Here is a 21567-nt window from a genome sequence, read left to right as displayed (position 1 = left end):
CAGCAGCTGGGATGTTTGTGTCTTTATGGCAGGAGCTGAACTCACCACGCCGCAGTTGACCTTGACAGTGGGTTCTGCAGTGAATTCTGTTGTGGCGTTTGAACATGCCAAATGCCCGCTGCCAGGGTTTACTGGCTCGTTAATGAGTATCCATTTACACTCGCGCAAAAGACTTTGTAAAACATTTTGTCTCCTCAGTAGCACCCAGTCTTGTTGTTGTCAGCAATGAACACCACCGCTGCTGCTGCTGTGATCGCTCTCTGTTTCTGGATAAACGCCGGCTGGCTGATTTATGCTGCTCAACCAGGTAAGCCGTAGGGGGAATGCAAAATAGCTGGAGGCAGGTCTGTACAGTATCTTTAACGTGTGCTTAAATACAGACAACAGAATAAAAGTGGGAGGTTTGAGAACTTTGTCTCTGTCTGCCAGCGTCAAAGTGTGGCGCTCCTCAGGTGTGGAGCCCCATGTTCTACTCTCTGAGGGTGGTTGGAGGGACGGAGGCCACATATGGATCACACCCATGGCTGGTGAGTGGCAGACCATTCTGTTATTCAAGCAGTCTAACCAATTAAATTAGCCACGGCTGCTACTTCTTGAGCGCCACAGAAATATCGTTCAGCTACAAGTTAAATAAACTTTCTACTGAATCAACACTGGTTTATAAACTGACTCACACTCATATCAAGTATTCAAAGTAATAGCAGTGGTTGTCGTACCGGTTTTACCAGCCTGACTCTTAAGGCTTAATGCCGCCCATAGAGAGTGACTTCACCAATGTTCAGCTTGGTTTCTATGGTTCTAGTGAACCAGGGGACTTTTGAGTTCAGTCATCTAGAGGAGCAGGTTGAAAGTGACTATAACCTTTTTAGTGACATTATTGGGGAGCTGTAAAACCCTGTGCTGTCGCCACCCCAATGAAGGGATAAGCTATGTAATATGTATTACTATGAATAATGTAGATAAACGATACGTGATTATTTAGCTACATCCCAGTTCTTCTCTCTGCTCTCTACTGTATCCATTTGATTTCAGCTGTGGAAAAACAGAATATCTGTACATTCAACTCACAGGTTTCCTTACGGCTCAAGGGCTCTCATTTCTGTGGAGGTGCGATCCTGACAGGCCGCTGGATAATGACTGCTGCACACTGCTTTGGATCAGTCTCAAAGTAATGTTCATGCTTGTGCTCCCTCTAGCTATTGTATATCTTTTGTTTTACAGCTTATAGGTTGTTTTTTTTTTTTTTTTGCTAAAAAGGCATATTCTCGTTTTTGAAGTGCTGCTCTCTGGCAACTTGTGACCCAAAAGACTCAAATTAGACCCCAACCAGTCCGAACTGGATGAGCAACTAGAAGAGCCAGTTTGCCACAGAACAGCACCTTCACAATAACAATGGACTGTTGACCTGGATTGTTAAATTCAACACTCTTTGTCTGTCCAGAGAGTTTCTCAGTGGCGTGACTGTGGCAGCAGGAGAGTTCGACCGCAGAGTGGACGATGAAGACGAGCAAGTCTTTCATGTCAAGTCTGTCTCAGTGCATGAGAAGTACCATCATACTTCACCTATGAGCTATGACATAGCTCTGGTAGAGCTGCATCAACACATCAAAATGGGCAGGTTTCTATTCTAATGATTAGCCTAGTTTAGTTTGATCCCATAATGCTGACATCTTAACACACGTTACGTTTTGTTAAGCCACTGACTTTTACAATAGGGGTGCGCATCCAGCCAATATGTCTACCCTTGCCTGATGAGAAAATCATTCCTGAAACCGGTTGCATTGTGGGTGGATGGGGCAAAATAAAAGAAAGTATGTCATTTTCCGTCTCCTACCAAACTGTTAAAGTAAAGTAGAGTTTCTATTCCCTAAGCTATTCTACTTTCAATCTATCCTATTAGGGGGGCGTCTTCCTGCGACACTGCGAGAGGTTCAGTTGAACTTGGTGGACCAAGCCAAGTGTAAATATGTGCTCCAGACTGTGAAAAGTTCAGTTCTGAACCAGGCACTAGTCCGACCTGAGTCAGCCATGACCGTTCTATGTGCCGGGCCCGAGAGAGGAGGGAGAGATGCCTGTCAGGTAGAAAAACAAAAACACCTGCCTGTTTGTCCATTAGGCTACAGTCCACTTTGTTTAAATGCATGATTCCACCTAAACCATCATCACATTACTACAAATAGCGTTTGCTGCAACCTGTCTTCAGGGGGATTCAGGGGGCCCGCTGGTGTGTCCAGCAGGGTCAGGCAGAGGTCTCTGGGTGGTGCTGGGCATAACTTCTTGGGGTAAGGGATGTGGTCGGAGCTGGGGAAACAACAGCATCCACCCGCCTTCCAGAAGAGGATCTCCAGGGGTTTTCACTGATGTCAGGCTGCTCCTACCCTGGATCAAGCGTAAGCTGCGAGAGGGTGGGTTATGATATGATTATCATTAGATGAGTGGCAGTAGTTCAGTTAATAGAGCAGTTGTCTGAGGTTGAGGTTGAAACAAGGTTGCAAGTGTTGCAGACCAACTCTACATAGTCATTTAAAGCGGTATGATGCTTCTTGGTATGTTTTAGATGTGCCTTCACTGTTCACCTCAGACAACACTAAAGTTCCAAAATGTGAGCAGCAAGTACAGCATGTGTCTCTGTCTGCTCTGTGCAATCTGATGCACGACTTTCCAGAGGCTCCCTGAGCCTGGACCCTCCCAACATGTTCCTGAGAGTCATAAATGGACCACTGTTTTGGGTTTGTGTGTCAACAAAGTACACACTCCTGTCTGCAGGGAAGCTCTGCGTGGCTCAGTGGCAGGTCTTTTGCTAACTGGCCAATCAGAATAGAGAAAGGACTTTGGGTTTAGGGAGGCCTTAAAGAGATAGGTGCTAAAACAAACAGCGTCAGAGGGTGAAAAATAGTACTGTAGAGTTTTAGAAGAATAAGCTGTTTCAATTTGGAATAAAACTGTTTCTGCAGAGACGCAGCATAATAAAACATAAGCCCCAAATTATGCATAATATGGTGTCTTTAATCAGCTGGTAACATGAAAACATTCACTGAGACAGCAGTCAGAGCAGCTTCTTTAGAGCAGTTGAGGATTCAGAAGGTTCTTTGAACCTTCACAATATCACCAACCTGCCTGAACGTGATATAATATTCTATGTTGCAGACAATGTGCACTATTTGTCAGCATGCCTAATAATGTAAAAAAATGATAAACTGATTATTGATTCATCTATATTGTGATGGTAAACATTCAGATCAGTCATTACATTTGAAGGGAAACCCTGTCAGTTTTGTTCGTCTTTATTATTTGTATTGTATATTTTATATTTGTAAGTGTTTGTATTGGTTCTTACCGTTAAAAAACACAGTAGCATTTATACTACTGTAAACAGATTTCCATTTTTTCTTCTTCATCATATCTCTGTGTTTGCTTCAGCTGATGAGGAGCAGCGGGGAACAGCTTCTTCAAGTGAGTTGTTTTTCCTCTCATAACAGCAAGTCATCTATATTTCATCATTTGCACAGGATTCTTTGATGTACGCAGTACTGTGTGTGTGTGTGTGTGTGTGTGTGTGTGTGTGTGTGTGTGTGTGTGTGTGTGTGTGTGTGTGTGTGTGTGTGTGTGTGTGTCAGGACTCTGCAGCGTGAGAGATGGGTCTGTAACTGACATTGACAGGATAATCAGAAACCCCGCCCTCCCTGGTAATCACTATGACAACAATGAGTGAGTGACTTTTTAACTCCTGGAAAAGAAGTGACTGATTTTTAGTTTTAGATTAAGTGAATGTTAAGTAACATTTTGCAACCACATCAGTAGTAGTGTGTGTGTGTGTGTGTGTGTGTCTCCTCAGGCTGTGTTTGTGGAGTATCAGTGTTCCTGCTGGTTATAGTATTCTTTTGGTGTTTGAACATTTTGAGCTGGAGAACGACTCTCACTGTCGCTACGATCGACTCACTGTTTCAGCAGGATCCCACAGACCTGTTGGTGAGCCCCAAACACACATTTACACATATAGACCATAATGCTGACAGTGAAGGTTTAATAATCTAAGTGTTTTAGAGACATAGGGCCTAATAATCAATCTCATATTAATCGCATGTCTGAGCATTCTAAGGTTTTAGTCATGCTCAACCTGCTCCTACATAACTCCTCCAGAAGATTGAACTAAAACCATGATTATATTGTTTGGTACACAAAAGCTAGAGAAGCCGCCCTATTACAACATCTTACCTAATTGGTGGGGTGGGTTCCAACAAAGGTCCTTATCTCCTAAGTTGTCAGATCCAGAAATAAACACCTGGAAATAAAAGTCGAAAAGTTTCATCGTCATCTTTTGATATCAAACTCAAATGTGAAATAAAGGAACTGGCCTCACTGTTCCGACACTTTGGGTGGGGGAATAAAAGCAGGAAATAGTGGTGGACTGTGTGTATCCATGCTTTTTCTTCAGTCTAATTTAAAATATGTAAGATAAAATAAGTGGCTATGTTTCTTCCAGAAGAAAAACTAGATACAAACTCAACTGCATTGAGTTTGGGTCGGGTTTAGCCACCACGCTCTGGGTCTCAGTTTGGTGTGACACAAAAATGCTGAGATGCTGTGCGCAAAATGCAAATCTTTACATAACTGACTATAAATTAAGCTATAACCCATTATTCTTAATGGAAGAGGACAAAGACCCTGTTTTACAACTTCTAAAAATTAGACCCACTATGATGAAATTGGATACGTTAAAAGCCTAAACATAGACAACATATGCAAATATAGCGCATACAAAACTACACAACCCTCTGAATTTTCACCTGTCTCTTTGTTTTTACAGGGATGTTCTGTGGAAGTGTCCTACCCGGCACAGTGCTTCTAAACCAGACTGCTACACTTGTCTTCTCTTCTGACATTAGCAGAGCAGGAAGTGGCTTTGTCATTAGGCACCGTGCCGTCCAGGGACACGGTGATCCTGGTGGGAAACGCATCATACACACAAGCATGTGTCTGTAAAACCAAGTTAAATATATATACACACAGTACAGAATCACAGAAAGACACACTGCCTGGTGTGTATCCTACAGATATGGTACATATTGTATACACATAACACAATGTCCTCTTCTGCTTTGTCTTCTGTTTGGATTGTAAAGCAACCTGGATGTTATGCAGGCAGATCTCCCATGACACAATAATGAGCTGCAGAACATACACACACAAGCAGTAAACACAGATGTGTGCTGAGTAGCTGTGGAGGATGGAGGATGAGCTCAGCTGCTCACACTGTGTCTTTTGTCATCAGTGTGCATATTTGTGCTGGACTGGTTTGTCTTTTGAAAGTATAGTAATATGGCATGTTTGTGTGTGTGTGTGTGTTTGCACAATCAGGATGTGGGACAGTTGTTCTGGTTGAAGAACAGACCGTTATCCACAGCCCAAATTACCCACAGTCCTACAGTAATGACTGTGTCGTCCGCTGGGTCGTCTATGCTCCGCCGGGTCATGTTGTTAAGGTTGATTCACAGCTTCCACCCTTCATATTATATAGTTACTTCATGGTTTTCATACACCAAAGGCAGGTCATTGTGTTGTGTTTCAGATTGACTTTGTAGACATGGATCTGGAGGAGTCAGACACATGTCTGTATGATTCTCTCTCTGTCCTGGGAGACGTGGAACAAACAGAAGAACTAGGTAGGGTGGATGACTGCGTATCATAACTCACTCGTCCTATCTCTTGCATCTTTGCTGCATTCATGTCAGTTGAGTTCCTTCAATGTGTTGTGTAGCGCTGCTGTGCGGTGGCAGTGTTCCTCCTGCTGTCCTGTCCTACCACAACATCATGGTGCTTCAGTTCACTTCAGACGCCAGCATCACGCACAGAGGCTTCAGGGCCACACTAACATTTATCAGTCATACAGGTACGTGCATTTGATATGATAATGAGCTCCATTCTTTCCCAACTAGTGAAGCGATGTGTGAATCAGACAACCTGCAAACTAAAGTTCATGACTCTTGGTTTGTTTCAGGCCTTATTGTCTTATTATGTTCAATAACACTGGCATCATCATCCTTGTGGCTGTAGCCATGACTGTACTTTAGCTGTAATGTTTATGAGTGTGACTCATTAGTTTAGAAGAGGAGGTGTAACCCTAACTACATCAACAGCTATGCTGCTACACTGTTTCTTAAGCCCCTTTGGTGTAATAGCAACACATGTGTCTCATCTGATAGAAGCACCACACGTTCAAACCCTCTATGGACTAAAAATGTTTTGTTAGATACTGTTATTGTGGCGCAATCAGGAATAGCTACAGTCCCGTCACATCATCTTTCCTTTCTGTAGTAGGGAATGCTTTTAATTCAGTTGGTTTGTAATATTGGACTCCATCAATTGCTAATTAACAGTTTACATGCAAAGATTTGTGGCAGACAGTTCATTTTGTGTAGTGTTCATACTCCCGAGGACTAAATAGATGTTCAGACTGCACAAAAAAGTAATTTTTTTAAACTCGTACTGCATATGGTGGTGTTAAAGTTATAGTGGTTAAAGTAGAATTTTTTTTTTATATATTTCCTTGCCTGCAGTATCGCAATATATCATAATACATTCAATCATAATCCCTGTACCGTGATGCGTCAAAGCCAGATTCTTGCCCATACACAGCCCTAATACTTAGTCTTCCACATTTTACTTTTCATACCACATGGTTGTGTTGAGGCTGCCAATGAAAGTGGCACACTGACATTTATTGATGATTTCACTGCTGCAGAAGCAACAGGATGCCCGCTGAGATGTACAGGATTGATTGTGTGTGTGTGTTTGTGTGTGTGTGTGTGTGTGTGTTCCCAGATTCAGCCAAACACATCAACAACTCACTAACTTACGAGTACAAATGCTGGAATATTAAAACACAATACCCAGACTGAACACTAACAGAACGTGGGGAGTAATCAAACACAAATCCGCCTTGCCTCTTTTTCTACAGACCTCCACAGTGAGGACAGACCCGGTGTGGAGCTTCAGAGAGACATTTGGACAATTCAACAAGATGCACTGGAAGAGAAGCAGCCACACAAAACAACATACGGTTTGTGGTTTATTCAGTACTTGCTTCATTTTGCATTTGACTTACAGTTTGTACATTTAGTTCAGTTAGTAGATTTACTCGTCTCCTTATGCAACCAACTGGAAATTCAGCTGCTGCAGTGGTGACGTGTGGAAACTGTTGATGCATAACAGCACAGGGGGTAAGTGTACGGGTAATTCAGCTCCCTGACTGAATCGTGGTCACCATAAACAAATGTTTATTCCTCTCTATGTTTGCAAAGCGTTTTATTGGACCCAACAAAGCAGCCTCAGTGGCATTTAGGCTGGCAATGGGACATGTAACACTGGAGTCGGAGCTGAAATGTGAGAAGCCCTCGACAACATATAAGCAGACAGGCACAAATGCTCCAGCAAACACCCCACAGCCACAAAGTCCCAAAAGCTGAAGTGAACAAGTGTAAATGTATCATATTTAATACAGATCAGACTGTTTTCTCTTTTCTCAGTGCACGCTGTTCCAAAAATGATAAGTATAGTTCAGTCCATGTCTCCATGGGGGAGGAAACGTCTCACTTGTGTCGCTGAACTAACACATTGTGGAGCTGTGAGGTTCCCTCATCAGCTCCTCTAAAGGAGAATGAGAGCTTCAGCATTAAGACAAAAAAAAACTGGCTCTATACAGAACAGTACAGTAGGTATCGTTTATCCTACATTTCAGTTTGGGATTTGAATGTTCCAAATGTGCCTGAAATGTCTTCCCCAGCCCATTTGTACTCTGTACTCTCATCATCTCTACTGGGAGTACACACACACACACAGAACACACAGCTAACCACTGAGAACAAGGTTTTCTGTTGCTGTTGTTTCTGTCTATTTTCCATCTACTGCTACCTGTCATGAACTTCAGCTCTTCTTAAATAATTCATTATGAAGCCGTGCTCCTTTGACTTAGGTCTGGTCTGTTTCTGTCTCTTTTCTCCCTCTGTTTTGTTCTACACCACTCAGTTCTCTCTGGCTGTTTTCATCATGGTTTTCGTGAGTGTGTGTGTGCATGTGTGTACGTGCATGCCTCCAGGGTTCATCTTCACCACACTCAGGTCCTCTGGGACGGTGCTGCTGCGCTGTTGTGATCTTTTTCTTGTCACACTGTGAGACTGGAAGCTCCGCCCCCAAAGGTGTGCATTAACTCAGAGTGGGCGTGGCCAAATTGTACAGTTAATGAGTCTACTCCCTTTTGTAGTTTGTAGATACAATATTTGTCAATGAAAGCGTAACTTTAATAACAGTAAAAAGAAAATCTACACAAGCCGAATTCATGGTAAACTATAAATACAACTCTGTTTGTTTCTGTTGGTGCGTTCAAGATGAAGGTTCACATAAAGACTACAATGCTAAATGTCATTGCCATGATCACATATTAGCTAATATATGTAAATGTAGTTTTATTGTATTAAAATCTAATAAAATAAAATAAAAGCATCCTCTTTTAAAGTAAGTTAACATAAATCATCACTGGTGCACAGGGTTAGTTAAATGGAAGTAAGGTGATGCAGTAAATGTGTTTCAAGGATTGGAGTATCCTGTATCTGGAAACTCCATGTAAAGGTTAATATTTACGCAATCCCTCATTTTCAAATGTATATTTGAGGTGGGGGACAAACATGGGCACAATGACAGAAGCTCTTCATTTGAGTAACGACAGCAAGCTGCGGGTCCACACAACTTCAGAACAGAAGCTCCCTTATTCTGGATATTACTAGTTACATCATGTATGGAGGGCTGCTGTTTGTCATCAGTCTCTGTGTGTTACAGTCAAGTAAAATGTCACATTAGATACCTGCAGTGTATAGAGTCAGCATGCAATGCTTGTATTTGCTTTAGATTTCTCTACATTTATGTTATAATCTACTTAATAGAGAACACGGGTTATAAAACAAATGGGCCCAGAGCTACACAAAGACAGTAACTGTGTTTTTTACCAGCCTGTCAGAGTGCCACTGAACACAACACACTGAGTATCCACCAGACACAGATGAATATCACACGGTGCAACAAGACGTCCAGTGTTGTGGCTATGCAGTTCGTGTGTTTCCCCCAAACAAGGAATTATTTCACTCTAATTCCTCTTAATCATAATATTCAAATGCAGAAAACTGTTGCTTCACTGCTTAATTATTCATTTATTAAGAACTTACTTTAAATGAAAAATGTGATCCGTCATTGGTTAAATGTTTCTCTACATTATAAACAGGCAGAGCACTGATCCAGTAACAAGTTAGTTCCCCCACATGGCAGTTACCCTCCCATTACCCTACAATATGGATGTGATAACCCTGCCTAATAAGTAGAAAAACGTAGATGTAGAAGTTTGATGTGTTGTGTATTATTATTTTTTACATTATTATTATGAAGCATAGCAGTAGCTACATGGCGCCATCTGCTGACCGTTTCTCTGAACCACAAGTTAAGCTGTTTGAAGAAAACAAAAAAAGATGTAGTAAATAATATTTCAAATATAATCCCATGTATGAGGGAATGGAGTCATTGGGGCTCCAAGACATCAAAACAGTACTCACAAGACATTAAGAAAAACAGTCTGGGTAGCCAGGGGATGTCCTGGGTGACCTGAATGATCCCTGTCCACCACAACATTAACACCAGGTCAGCCTTGTGAATTAGTGTCATTATAAGTTACTCTAATGTTTCCTTTGGTTCTTAGTAGAGAACTGATTCTTCAATTATGACAGCTTCCTGTTATGACAGCAATGAGGAACCAACCAAAGCAGCATTTTCGCTTGTCATTGCATTTATATTTCAGAAACCTTGAAACAGGCATACCCATAAACTGTCTACAGGCTGTGGACACACGTAAAAGGAATTTAGCCATTCATGATTCCACGTATCTTTTTGCTACCTTTACAAGGCAAGAAGGAGCTTTCTGCCTTCTCTGGTCATTTTTTCCAGTGTTGATTTCTACATTTCTTGCATTTCATTCAAATAAAGTACATGTTCACCACAGTGTGGTGGGACTTCAGTCATCTGATGAAGTTATGGTTGTTCTGTTGGCAAAAGTAAATATGTGTCTCCTCTGTAGCTGAACTGCAGTGTTACAGTATTATTGTTGCTCATTATTATTATTTTTTCATCTATGTGTACCGTATCCCTCACATAATAACCTCTGTCTCATTGAATTGGATGGAGCAGGTCCAGATGTGCAGCAGTCCAGCAGCAGAGTCATGGAGTATTGGGGTGACGTGGATCAGAGGATCCCACAGGATCCCAGAATGCATATGGACATGAACTCAGATGATGAAGACTACAGTGGAGAATCCTCAGGGAAGGAGGCCTCTACACAAAAATACATTCAGAGAGTGTAATATGTGGAATGACACTGGTGGTACAGAGGTTATTCATTAAGCTGGGATCAGGACTGATGTTGTGGAATAGAAATCTACAGCCTTGCCAACCTTTTTTTGTATACTGAACAAATCTATTGTCTCAGACTATGATTAAATTATCTTCATTCATACATTCATGCGTGGTGGTGTCCCTTATATTTCCTTAAAACCAAGTTTGTCTGTTGGCCAGTCAACCAATTACATATTGTTCCAATCACTGGCATTTTTATGTAGCCACCAAGTCAAGAATTTGGTTTATGACCAATTATGGCAAAACATCCCATCAGCCTCAGTTGCAATTTGTGTTAATGTGCTAATAGGAAAGTGTTAGCATTATCATTCTAGTTAAAGCATTTAGATCAAAATACTCCTGTGCTGCCATGCTGCCAGCGTTTTCTCCTTTACACACAAACTTGCATATTTCTTTTTACCAAATGATTTTTTATTCAGATTACCAGGCTACACTCCAGAAACTATATAACAAAATAAAGAGTAAATTAAAAAATTTAAATAAAAAATTTAAATATTAAAATGCAGCTGCTGCTACTTTTTACAGCTGTTCAGAAACCGTGCTCTCAGATGGTGGTGGGAGAGGTACACATTGTAGATTGATGTATATTGTGTAATATTCTGCTGGAGGTGAATGTTCTGAATTCAGAACTTAGTTTAAGTAAAATTATATAATTTTAAAAAAATCTAAATATACTAAAAAGAACCAAAGTAAAGTACCTGTTCCAACTTATTATTGAAGAAATGTTGATTTCCTTGCTGAAGGTGGAGATCATTTAAACTGTGCAGTACCAAGCACTACTTGGTACAATCCATAATAATATACTAGTTACTAGCACATTGTATTTTGTAGTAGTATAGTTGTTTTTCTAACTTTGCGGCCGCTCACACATTGCTCAGCAATGATTGGCAGCTTCTAAGAACTCACACTTCAGTTGAAGTCGTTGGTTAACTTGAAGACAGACTTCTCTGTGGTGTGTTTTATTATTATGTAAACTGTTCTACTGTCACAACAGTGTTAAAAAATGTCATCATCTGTAAGGAACACACTCAGACGGCCTCAGCAGCTTACAGTGTGTGACTCTCTCTCCTCCCCTCTTACAGTGGTGTGATTTCAGGGCTCTGCTCCTCGCTGCATGTCCACCACCTCTGTACTACCGCACGTAGTGCCATGGTGAAATCTGTCTTCCTATTGGTACTTGGCTCTTGTGTCACCTTTCCCCCAGCGGGAGTCCACGCCCCTTTTGAGAGGCCCTTTAGTGTGTGTCTCTGTGTGTGTGTGTGTGTGTGTGTGTGTGTGTGTGTGTGTGTGTGTGTGTGTGTGTGTGTGTGTGTGTGTGTGTGTGTGTGTGTGTGTGTGAGAGAGAGAGAAAGTAAGGGGACTATCATTGCCTTCACTCTATGTGAACTCTGGTCTTTCAGCTTGAGTGAAGAGAAGGAAGCACTGACTGATTTTATTGCATTTTAAAACTATGGACGAGAACTTGGTGAGAATCAACTTCCATTTGATCTTTTTCTACATTCAATCTTGTGCATATTGAGATATTTTAGGTTATTTAACTGTAATACACCTTCATTGTAAAGGGTAAAATAGCAGAATATCAGTGATTGAAATCCCGTTTTGTTAAATGTCTACACTCTGATCTTTATGTTGCAGATTATCCCGGCGGGGGCTGCTGTGTTCGTGGTGGTAGTGACGGTGCTGTACTTCCTCCTGCAAGGCTCTGGAGAAGAGAAGAAGAAGAAGAAGCTGCCTGTAACTCTAAAGGACCCTACAGTCAAATATTCACTTCCCCTTATAGAGAAACAGGTGGGCTGCATACCAACACATACACACCGGTACAATCGAAAGGCCACTGTGTAATTCAGTCAGCATTAAAACAGAACGACTTCATTTCATACAACTAAACATTTAACTGAGTAACAATGCAGTATCTATCTGAGCAGATGTACTCTGCACCTTCATGCTTCTCTGATAAAGTTATTTGGCTCGACACACAAATCATGTACTACTACTGCATAGTAGAAAACTGTTCACTGAAATATGATCACATGACTTGGTTATTGAAATATGATGTGAACGTCACCAATATCACAAATATCAACAAACACAATTATTCTAAGCTGGTAAAACACAAACAGTCCTGATATTTACAGAGCACAGCCACTAAAGTTAAAGTAAAGTAAAGTAATTAAATGAGAATGGTGGTGCGGTTTAGAGCTACCTTGGCTTATACAAAACACCCAAATATTGTCAACTGATGTGACCCATATCTCACAACCAGCACTGACTTTTTCTTGGCACTGTATGTTCTTTCTATATCACATTAACAGAGATGAAAATCCACAGAATGCAGCTTTCTCTGCAAAAAATAGTTACTGTGAAAACTGTTCTCTGTATGTGTGTTTGTCCTTGTACAGGAAATCAGTCATGACACAAAGAAATTTCGGTTTGGCCTTCCATCTGGATCTCACATCCTTGGACTGCCAATAGGTACTGTGACTCTCCTCTCCTCTCCTCTCCTCTCCTCTCCTCTCCTCTCCTCTCCTCTCCTCTCCTCTCCTCTCCTCTCCCTCCCTCCCCTCCCCTCCTCCTCTCCTCTCCCCTCCTCCCTCCCTCCCTCCTCTCCTCTCCTCTCCTCTCCTCTCCTCTCCCCTCCTCTCCTCTCCTCTCCTCTCCTCTCCTCTCCTCTCCTCTCCTCTCCTCTCCCCTCCTCTCCTCTCCTCTCCTAATAAATGAGAATACAAGATGAGATATTTTGCTCCGCTCTGTTCAGGTCAGCACGTGTACTTGTCAGCCAAGGTCAATGGCAGTCTGGTGGTCAGAGCCTACACTCCAGTCTCCAGTGATGAGCACCAGGGATTTGTAGACCTTGTGGTGAAGGTGAGTAACACTACAGTAACACTCCAGGTGAAATCCTAGTTTTATTGGTTAACTTTGGACATTTCTGTTAAAGTTACTCTGATTCAGAAATCAGAAAACTTTTCCTTTCCGTACAAGCCCAATGCTGCTGCTACTACTACTACTACTACTACTACTGCTACTACTGCTAATAGTAACAGTAATAATACATAAATAATGTGAAAGCTGGAGACCCGTCACAGCAAAGCTTTGGATAATATTTAGCATCTGTGGTTTTGTGACCTTTACTGTTTTGTTTGAGTTCATTTTAATGTCTCGTAGATCCAGTGAGGGGCTACAACTGTTGTCTTCTTGTAACTTCTCTAGGTGTACTACAAGAACAGTCATCCCTCCTTTCCAGAGGGAGGAAAGATGTCTCAGTACCTAGACAACATGGCTATTGGAGACAGCATTGATTTCAGAGGACCCAACGGGCTACTGGTGTATAAGGGGAACGGTATGATGTGTGAATTTATAGACAGAAAAAACAAAAAGAAAGAATAGTAAAGACATGAAGGTGCACTTCCTTCCGACAGCAGCAGATGTCTCTGTGATACAGCAGAATTCTGAACTGCTTCCTCTACTGTAACACAAACGGAGACTTCCTCTCCTCTCATCAGGTCAGTTCTCCATCCGACCAGACAAGAAGTCGGATCCCAAGACTCGGAAGTTTAAGCATGTCGGAATGATCGCTGGTGGAACAGGTTCATTTACATTTCTATCAAAGTCTAAATAGGAATTAATGCATGTGCTTCATTCATAGCATGACTGAGGGGCTCAGCAGGCTGAAGTCTCTGCAGAACCTTAAGTCTTCTGTTAAACTCTTAGATGTTAAACTCTCAGTTAGACAGAAATCACTCTCTGGAGCTAACATCTGAGCGTCTTTCCATCCCAGGGATCACTCCTATGCTGCAGTTAATTCGCAGCATCACAGCAGACCCCACTGACAACACCAAGTGCTCGCTCATATTTGCCAACCAGGTCAGTTGTGTGCCTTGTATTGTTTTGAGAAATCTCTCCTTGTAACTTAATGTTAAAGAGTATTAAATGGCCGTTCATTTGCTCTCTCTCAGACGGAGAAGGATATTCTCCTCAGAGCGGAGCTGGAGGAGGTGAAGAAGAACTATCCTGACAAGGTCAAGCTCTGGTTTACACTGGACAGACCTCCAAAGGGTAAGACAGAACGTCTTCACTTTTAGTCATAGTCAGTCTGTGTTAAAGGTGAAGGGGCAGAGCATGTGTAGATCTAAGTGCATACAAAATGCATTGGTTAGTATTTTTAGACAATATAACAACAGCAATTGATCAAGTGACAATGCATAATGTGAGGGGGGACGCTTGCTGTGACGCACCCACAGAGAATCATCACCTAACTCTGCGGGTGTCCTCCGCAGAGCTGTTCAGTTAATTGCTTCGATTTTAAGGCCTGCAACTTTATGGTTATGTTCCTGTCTCATTCCCGGCAGCAGCAGGCAGCTGAAAAAGAAAAGGAATAAAAGAAAGCATCCCACTAGTACCAAAGGACAGACAGATGAAGTTAGTAACTCCAACTAACTACAACGTAGCCACATATGGCTCTGAGAAGTTTGATTTATAGTCATCTAATGTAGTTCCCCTGTTGTCCCATTTTCTTGTCACTGTGTCATAATACTCGGCACCAAGAAAGAAAACTCACTCTACTGACACAAACGTAATCGCTCAATCGAGGAATTGTTTTCAGTGTAATTCTCTTAAGTTAATTCTCATATTCATAAAGAAAGAATAGCTTGGGTTTGGGTAAATTAGCAGGCTACATTCAGGTCCAGGCGTAGCAGAGACACAATATTTGTAAAGTGGGATCTGTACACTACCACCCTGGATTTAAAATGTAATCAATATGCAATTAAACATATTGATTGATGTGATGACTTTCAGCTTTAATTCAAGGCATTTAACAAAAGTTTTCTATTAAACATTTAGCAATAACAGACATTTTAATGTCTGCAGTTCATATCAAAGAGAGTAGGAGATTCTATGGATGAAAGCAAACTTTAGTATCTGTGGTATTTCTATTCTCACCTAGTTTCTATGTGTTCATTTGCATTCGTAAATGTCTTTGTTATAATCGGTTCTAATGCTTACTTTTCATAACGAGGGATCTGGTGAACACATCTCCAATGACTCATTTCATCACGATACCATACAGGATTAGTTCGGCGCCAGTCTGTATGAATCTGAATTAATCTTAAAGCCCAGTTCTTTGGCTTCACTGCTGAATATTAAGAGTGAGAAACCAAACAAAAACTCCTCCGCTTGTGGAAAATCCCTGCAGGCTGAGGAGGGAGATAGCTCCACCAAGGTGTTGCAGTAGCTTAGCAAAACGCTCGTGTCTTCATTTGCATAATCCTCAAAGCAAGCAGAAATTAATGAGCGTAATGTTGTTGCATAATCTGTGTCGTGAAGGCCTTGAACTGCGCTCTTATTCTTTCCTGCGCGACTTCATTAGTCCCATCATTGTTCATTTGAAGAGCTGCACTTGCTCTTCGTTAGCAGTGTCATTATTTGGTTGCCTTGGAGGAAAAGATGACTATCTGTGGATGAAAGCACAAGTTGAACAAAACCCGTCGTGTTTCCCATCATTAACGGCTTCTTTGGCACCGCTGGAGATCAAACACTAAGCAGAGAAGAAGAGATCCGGTTCTCCTCATACTTCACAACTAGGCTTCCCTCTGCTAAGTCACTGGGATGGAGAGATTTAGAAAGAGAAAGAGGGCGTGTGTAATATTTAGAAGGTACTGAGGAAGGGAGTATTTGAGTGGAAGAAGTGTTTTTTTTTCACAGGTTATAGTTTGACATTTCAAATTTTGACCCATATTCCCATTTTGGCCTGTAAATACACCGAGCTGTGTCCAGAAAATGTTTGAGCAGCAGGATCAGGTTCTGTTCTGAATTGTCACTCCCTCTGTTTGAATGGTGTGTCAAACTCTTTGTGTTTGTCTTGTCCTCCAGACTGGGGCTACAGTTCAGGATTTGTGACCCATGACATGATCAAGGACCACCTCCCTGCTCCGTCCTCTGACGTTCTTATTGTCCTTTGCGGCCCTCCACCGATGATCCAGAATGCCTGCCTGCCAAACCTGGACAAGCTGGGACACAAAAAAGAAAACCTCTTTGCATACTAGTTTTCTAAATGTCCACAGAGCTGCTCTGTTCACTGTAATCATTCAGTCACACATCCACGAATCACTGTACTGTATGGACACTGTTGATGGTCCGATACAATCCAAAACAACTGTTTGTGTGTATGGTGCATGGCTGGTGCTGACAACACAGCTTTTGTCCTTTAAGATTTTCAGTGACAAAATGACACCTACGGTGGAACACACTACTACAAAATAATTACCCAGTAATACTGCTGTGAAAATCTCCAGGCACTCACTGTATGTCATCAAACGTCCTGTCAACCTGTGATTACGTTTTATACACGACAACAGTCAGTTTTAAAATGCAACAGTTCTTAAGCTAAATATAATTTTGTGAAATAAAGGTGACATTCGTAAAAACAACAGTATGTAAATGTATATCTGTATGTACTGCAGCTCTACAGCAGGTTATTTAAGTCATAAGATAGGATTCAAACAACACTCAATAGTGTAGCCCATGATTGAAAAGGTGGCTACATGTAATTTAATATATATGTGATAATACCAGCTGATCATTACAATGCATTAAGTAATGTAGTCATTAGTTTACAAAGAGGAGTAAACACTGCATGAACTCTTCACTGGTCAGTGTGGTTTGTCTATTTGCATTTAGCTCTCAGTGTCACCACGCTTTGGTTGAAAGGAGCTGCATTGCATTTGTCTTGAGTTACAAATGAGGATTTGTCAGCTATGATTGAAGACAACAAGAGCAGCAGTTTAGTAAGTGGACATGAGATGAGGATTTATAAATACTCAACACTATTTACTGCACTGGAGGTCTGTGGTGGGGCGTTTACGATCCACGTCCAATATTTCCGACATCCCCTCAAGGCATCACCGGGTAAGGGGCGTGTCTCTCTTCACCAACAACATGTCGGCGAAGGAGTTTGTATGAAAACTTTCCCCTCAATATTCAGTTAGTTCGCATTCAGGTAACATGGTGTGTGGCCGAAGCGCAGACGTAGTCGAGTCTTTTCACAGCGGTTTACTCCGTAGGTTGGTCATTTTAGTGTGGTGTATTTGGGTAAACTTACCGGTGTGTGAATGTGAAGGAATCAGTCCGGAGAGATGTCGCGTCTGGGGTCCAGGACTGAACCCCGACACAGTTTTACCGGTCCGCTACTTCTTTATTCAGGCGGTGAATTCAAAAGGACAAAACCTGACTTTGTCTCCAGGTTAGTGACTAAACATGCAGCATGTGCTCCAAATGACATTATGCTCATGTAGCATCACCAAGACGCCCGTGGAGCGGTGGCTGACACAGCTAGTTAGCTCAGTTGTTGCTCCGTTTGTTAAGCTAACAAACAGCTGTTTTAAGCTAACCGCAGACATATTATGTGAATATTCAATAAATAGCTCTGTTTAGCAATGACGTTATACGGCCTACAGGGAGACATGTCTTAATATGTAAAAATCATAAGTAGTGTTTCACTTAATCTGTAAGATAATGTAATATTTTCGTCATGTTTGGTGCCTCTTTAATAGGAAGGCTTTGCAATTCATCAAGTCCTGCAGCAAGATGAAGTAAAGTTCCTGTGTGTGTGTGTGTGTGTGTGTGTGTGTGTGTGTGTGTGTGTGTTGTTCAGGTAAAGATACGTTTAAAGTGAAGATAAGCTCACTGGACAAGAAGGAGCACATCCGCATCCACGTCCCTCCTCCTCTGGACAGAGGAGACGGGTCCTTCCTGGTGAGGTACCGGCTCTACAGCTCAGCACCAAAGGGTCTGAAGCTGGAAATCCTCCACCAAGACGCTGCTGTCTCCAAGTCACCCTACACCATCCAAGGTCAGCGTGGTGCCATGCATTATTACACACAGGGACAGGTTCACTAGTCAAAGTTTAGTTGTTTACAGTAGCCAAAAAGCATCGAAGCCAGGTGATGTCTGTAAATTGCAAACATCAAGAAGTTATTGCATGCAACCAGATATTAAATGTGACTGTTTTCCTTAACGCTGAGAACAGACACACTGTTGTGTCTCAAACATTACGATCCCCTGACATGGAGGAGTAAACACTGCTTCTACTTTGCAAAACAGCAGTTTATAAAAAATCACTAAAATAGAATGTGAGAATGTGTCCATTAACCTCGTGAGACTTCCCCTGCGACGTTTCGGAGTAAAGGGGGAAATGGATAAACGATTAATTTAATAATAATAATAATCATTTATCCTCAGAATGCACTGTTATTACTGAGGACAGATGGAACAGATGTGACTGTGTCTTGACCTGTGAATGTAATGAGAACTGTAGTTGAAGCAAAGCTTCCTCATCTGACTCCATGTATGTTTTTTTTTTATGCTCAGGTCCAGTCTATCATGAATACTGTGACTGCCCTGAACCTGATTCCTCTGGCTGGCTGAACGTCATGCAGTGTCCTGCTGAAGAGCCTCAGATTCTGGCTGACTTTAAGACTTTTCCCATAGTGGACCTGCAGCATCTCAGACAGGAAGTGCCTAAGAGATTCTCTAACAGAGGAGGTCTCATTCACTACGCCATCATCAACAACCAGGTGTACCGCCGCACTCTGGGGAAATACACAGACTTCAAGATGTTCTCAGATGAAATGCTGCTCTCTCTAACAAGGAAGGTAAGGCTGTGTTTGTGTATTCCACAGATGTCCAAGGATCATTCAGTTGTTTGTGCAGGTTTTAACCAGTCTTAATGTTACTTCACATGATGTCACGTTATTGCCGATTTCAATGTCCTGGTACCTTCACGTTTGCTTTTGAAGGTGAGGGTGCCTGATGTGGAGTTCTACATCAATGTTGGTGACTGGCCATTAGAGACGAGGAGTGTAGACCCTGTTCCTGTGTTGTCGTGGTGTGGCTCTACAGATACACGGGACATCGTCCTCCCTACGTATGAAGTCACACACTCCACCCTGGAGACTATGAGGGGCGTCACTAATGACCTGCTGTCTGTCCAGGGAAACACGGGTATCTCTCTCTCTCTCACACACACACACACACACACTCACACATTGTAGCAGTCACTGTGACTGAGGAGCTCCAGATTCCCAAAAGCACAATTTTTTATTTTTCATCTGTAAATGTTTAGAAATAGTTAATCCCAGTAAAGATCATAAGTGACCACTTTCTCATCTCTGTTAACAAATGTTCCAAAATGTATAATTGACTGCTGACTGGCTTGTACCTAGTCCTGTGTGTTAAAATGGAAAGTGTGGTGACCACCCTCGTCAGTTTCCTGACGACTATCGTGTGGGCAGATGACTTTCTGTGCTGTGCAAAACTAGACACAGATACAGAACCAGACTGGAGTGGAGCCTCTTCAGATGCTACAAAGTGTTAATTTTAACATGCACAAATACCAAATGATAGTTTAATGATCAGGAAAATAGGTTGGAAGTGAGCATCTGTCAAACACCAGTCATACAAATGTGTGATCCTTTGTTATCAATGCATGGAACTCTCACTTTTGCTTTTACCTACATTTTTATATTGTAGGGAAAACTGTGAGTAATATTCTTAGAAGCTCTGGTTCAAGTGGTTCGAGGTGTGTACAGATAGATTTTCTCACAGCTGTGTTTGTAGAGTCATCACTTGTGTTTGTGGAGTTCAGCCTCTTTGTGTGAGAAAAAACTTAAGAGTCATGAGACGTCGCCACCCTTACCCCAGGCTTAACTTCTCCTAGTAGTACAAGTTGAACGCAGCCAGATAATATGTAACTTTAATGATTGATCTAGTGGGAAATACTGGTCTTACTCTTACGCTCTCTCTTACAAATAGTTTTGGTCTTTTTGAATCTACATTCTCTTGTGTCTAATGTTATCTTATCATTTCTATTCCATTCTGCCTCACGTCCTCACATTTCCTGCCTTTGTCGGTAATATTTGGATAACCTTCTTCCAGGGCCTCCGTGGGCTAACAAAACAGAGATTGCATTTTTCCGCGGCCGGGACAGTCGAGAGGAACGTCTTCAGTTGGTCTCTCTGTCAAAGAAAAACCCCGAGCTGCTGGACGCAGGCATCACGGGGTGGTTCTTCTTCAGAGACAGGGAGAAGCATGTAGGCAAAGCACCACTTGTTGGATTCTTTGAATTCTTTAAGGTGAGAGAAGATGTATGAAAATCTATTTTATCCTATAACTAGTTATTGCAACAATCATTTCACTTTGAGACAGAAGTAACCACCACCATACAGTTAAATACATTTTAAGCATTATTATTATTATCATTGTATAATAATTGTAGTTTTACTTCTTCCTCTCTTTTAGTACAAATACCAGGTGAATGTGGATGGAACAGTGGCAGCGTATCGTTTTCCGTATCTGATGCTCGGAAGCAGTCTGGTTCTGAAACAGGACTCGCAGTATTATGAGCATTTCTACATGCATCTGAAGGCAGGCGCTCACTATGTTCCTGTGAAGAGAAACCTGTCAAACCTTTTGGAGAAAATCAAATGGGCTAAAGAGAACGATGCTGAAGCACAAGAGATCGCCAGAGCGGGTCAGGCAGCGGCCAGAGAGCTGCTGCAGCCCAGCAGACTGTACTGTTACTACTACAAAGTGCTGTGCACGTACTCGGAGCGACAGACAGGGCAGCCCACACGACACGAAGACATGGAGCTGGTGCCTCAGCCGAGCGACAACACTGCACTGTGCACTTGTGAGCGCAAAAGCCTCAAAGAGGAAACAGATGTGAAAGATGAACTATGATGGAAAATAGTGAAGATAATTTAATGCTTGTGTTGCTCACAAGAAAATGTGAATCCCACAGTTGTTGTTTTTATTTTGGTCAGTAAAGGAGGTTGAAGGAATGATTTACCATGATGCGACTTGCTTTTTGTGCTTTTGTACAAAGCTCTGGTTGGTGATGTGAGAATATAAGAACTGCCTTGTAAATGTGCCTTTGTATCAGATATTTGTATACATGAAATATTAAAATAAATGCATCTTAAATAAATCCTTTTTTTAACAGCTTACTGGAAAGAACTCGTTCAACATCATTTGCCACAGTAGCAACTAAACATTCATAGTGATGCTGAAAACTCGGATGCTAAACGTCAGCACTGCTTCACTGCAGGAGCAGCGCTGTTTGAC

The 21567-nt window shown here is 41.8% G+C and overlaps 3 protein-coding genes across 3 annotated transcripts; all 3 read left to right on the top strand.

Annotated features, from left to right (window-relative positions):
• Nucleotides 1-127: 127 nt before the first annotated feature.
• Nucleotides 128-10549, top strand: LOC113166460 (ovochymase-2). The gene is made up of 16 exons (XM_026366597.1): nt 128-307; nt 430-527; nt 1071-1168; nt 1442-1614; nt 1716-1811; nt 1901-2079; nt 2204-2405; nt 3421-3453; nt 3618-3708; nt 3836-3969; nt 4808-4945; nt 5359-5483; nt 5570-5663; nt 5759-5890; nt 6959-7060; nt 10225-10549. The coding sequence occupies exons 1-16, from the start codon at nt 226-228 to the stop codon at nt 10395-10397; spliced, it is 1950 nt and encodes a 649-aa protein (XP_026222382.1). The 5' UTR covers nt 128-225; the 3' UTR covers nt 10398-10549.
• A 1235-nt stretch (nt 10550-11784) lies between these two features.
• Nucleotides 11785-16965, top strand: LOC113166336 (NADH-cytochrome b5 reductase 2). Its single transcript, XM_026366414.1, has 9 exons — nt 11785-11914; nt 12085-12237; nt 12849-12921; nt 13205-13311; nt 13657-13786; nt 13950-14033; nt 14225-14310; nt 14403-14502; nt 16318-16965. The coding sequence occupies exons 1-9, from the start codon at nt 11900-11902 to the stop codon at nt 16488-16490; spliced, it is 921 nt and encodes a 306-aa protein (XP_026222199.1). The 5' UTR covers nt 11785-11899; the 3' UTR covers nt 16491-16965.
• Nucleotides 16966-17144: 179 nt separating this feature from the next.
• poglut3 (protein O-glucosyltransferase 3) lies at nt 17145-21437 on the top strand. The gene is made up of 6 exons (XM_026366413.1): nt 17145-17686; nt 18098-18295; nt 18814-19097; nt 19242-19446; nt 20380-20576; nt 20743-21437. Exons 1-6 carry the CDS (start codon nt 17449-17451, stop codon nt 21181-21183), a joined length of 1563 nt encoding a protein of 520 aa, XP_026222198.1. The 5' UTR covers nt 17145-17448; the 3' UTR covers nt 21184-21437.
• Nucleotides 21438-21567: the final 130 nt, after the last annotated feature.

This window comes from Anabas testudineus, chromosome 6, assembly GCF_900324465.2.
Source record: "Anabas testudineus chromosome 6, fAnaTes1.2, whole genome shotgun sequence".
NCBI lineage: Eukaryota > Metazoa > Chordata > Actinopteri > Anabantiformes > Anabantidae > Anabas > Anabas testudineus.
This window is presented reverse-complemented; position numbering and strand designations above follow the sequence as displayed.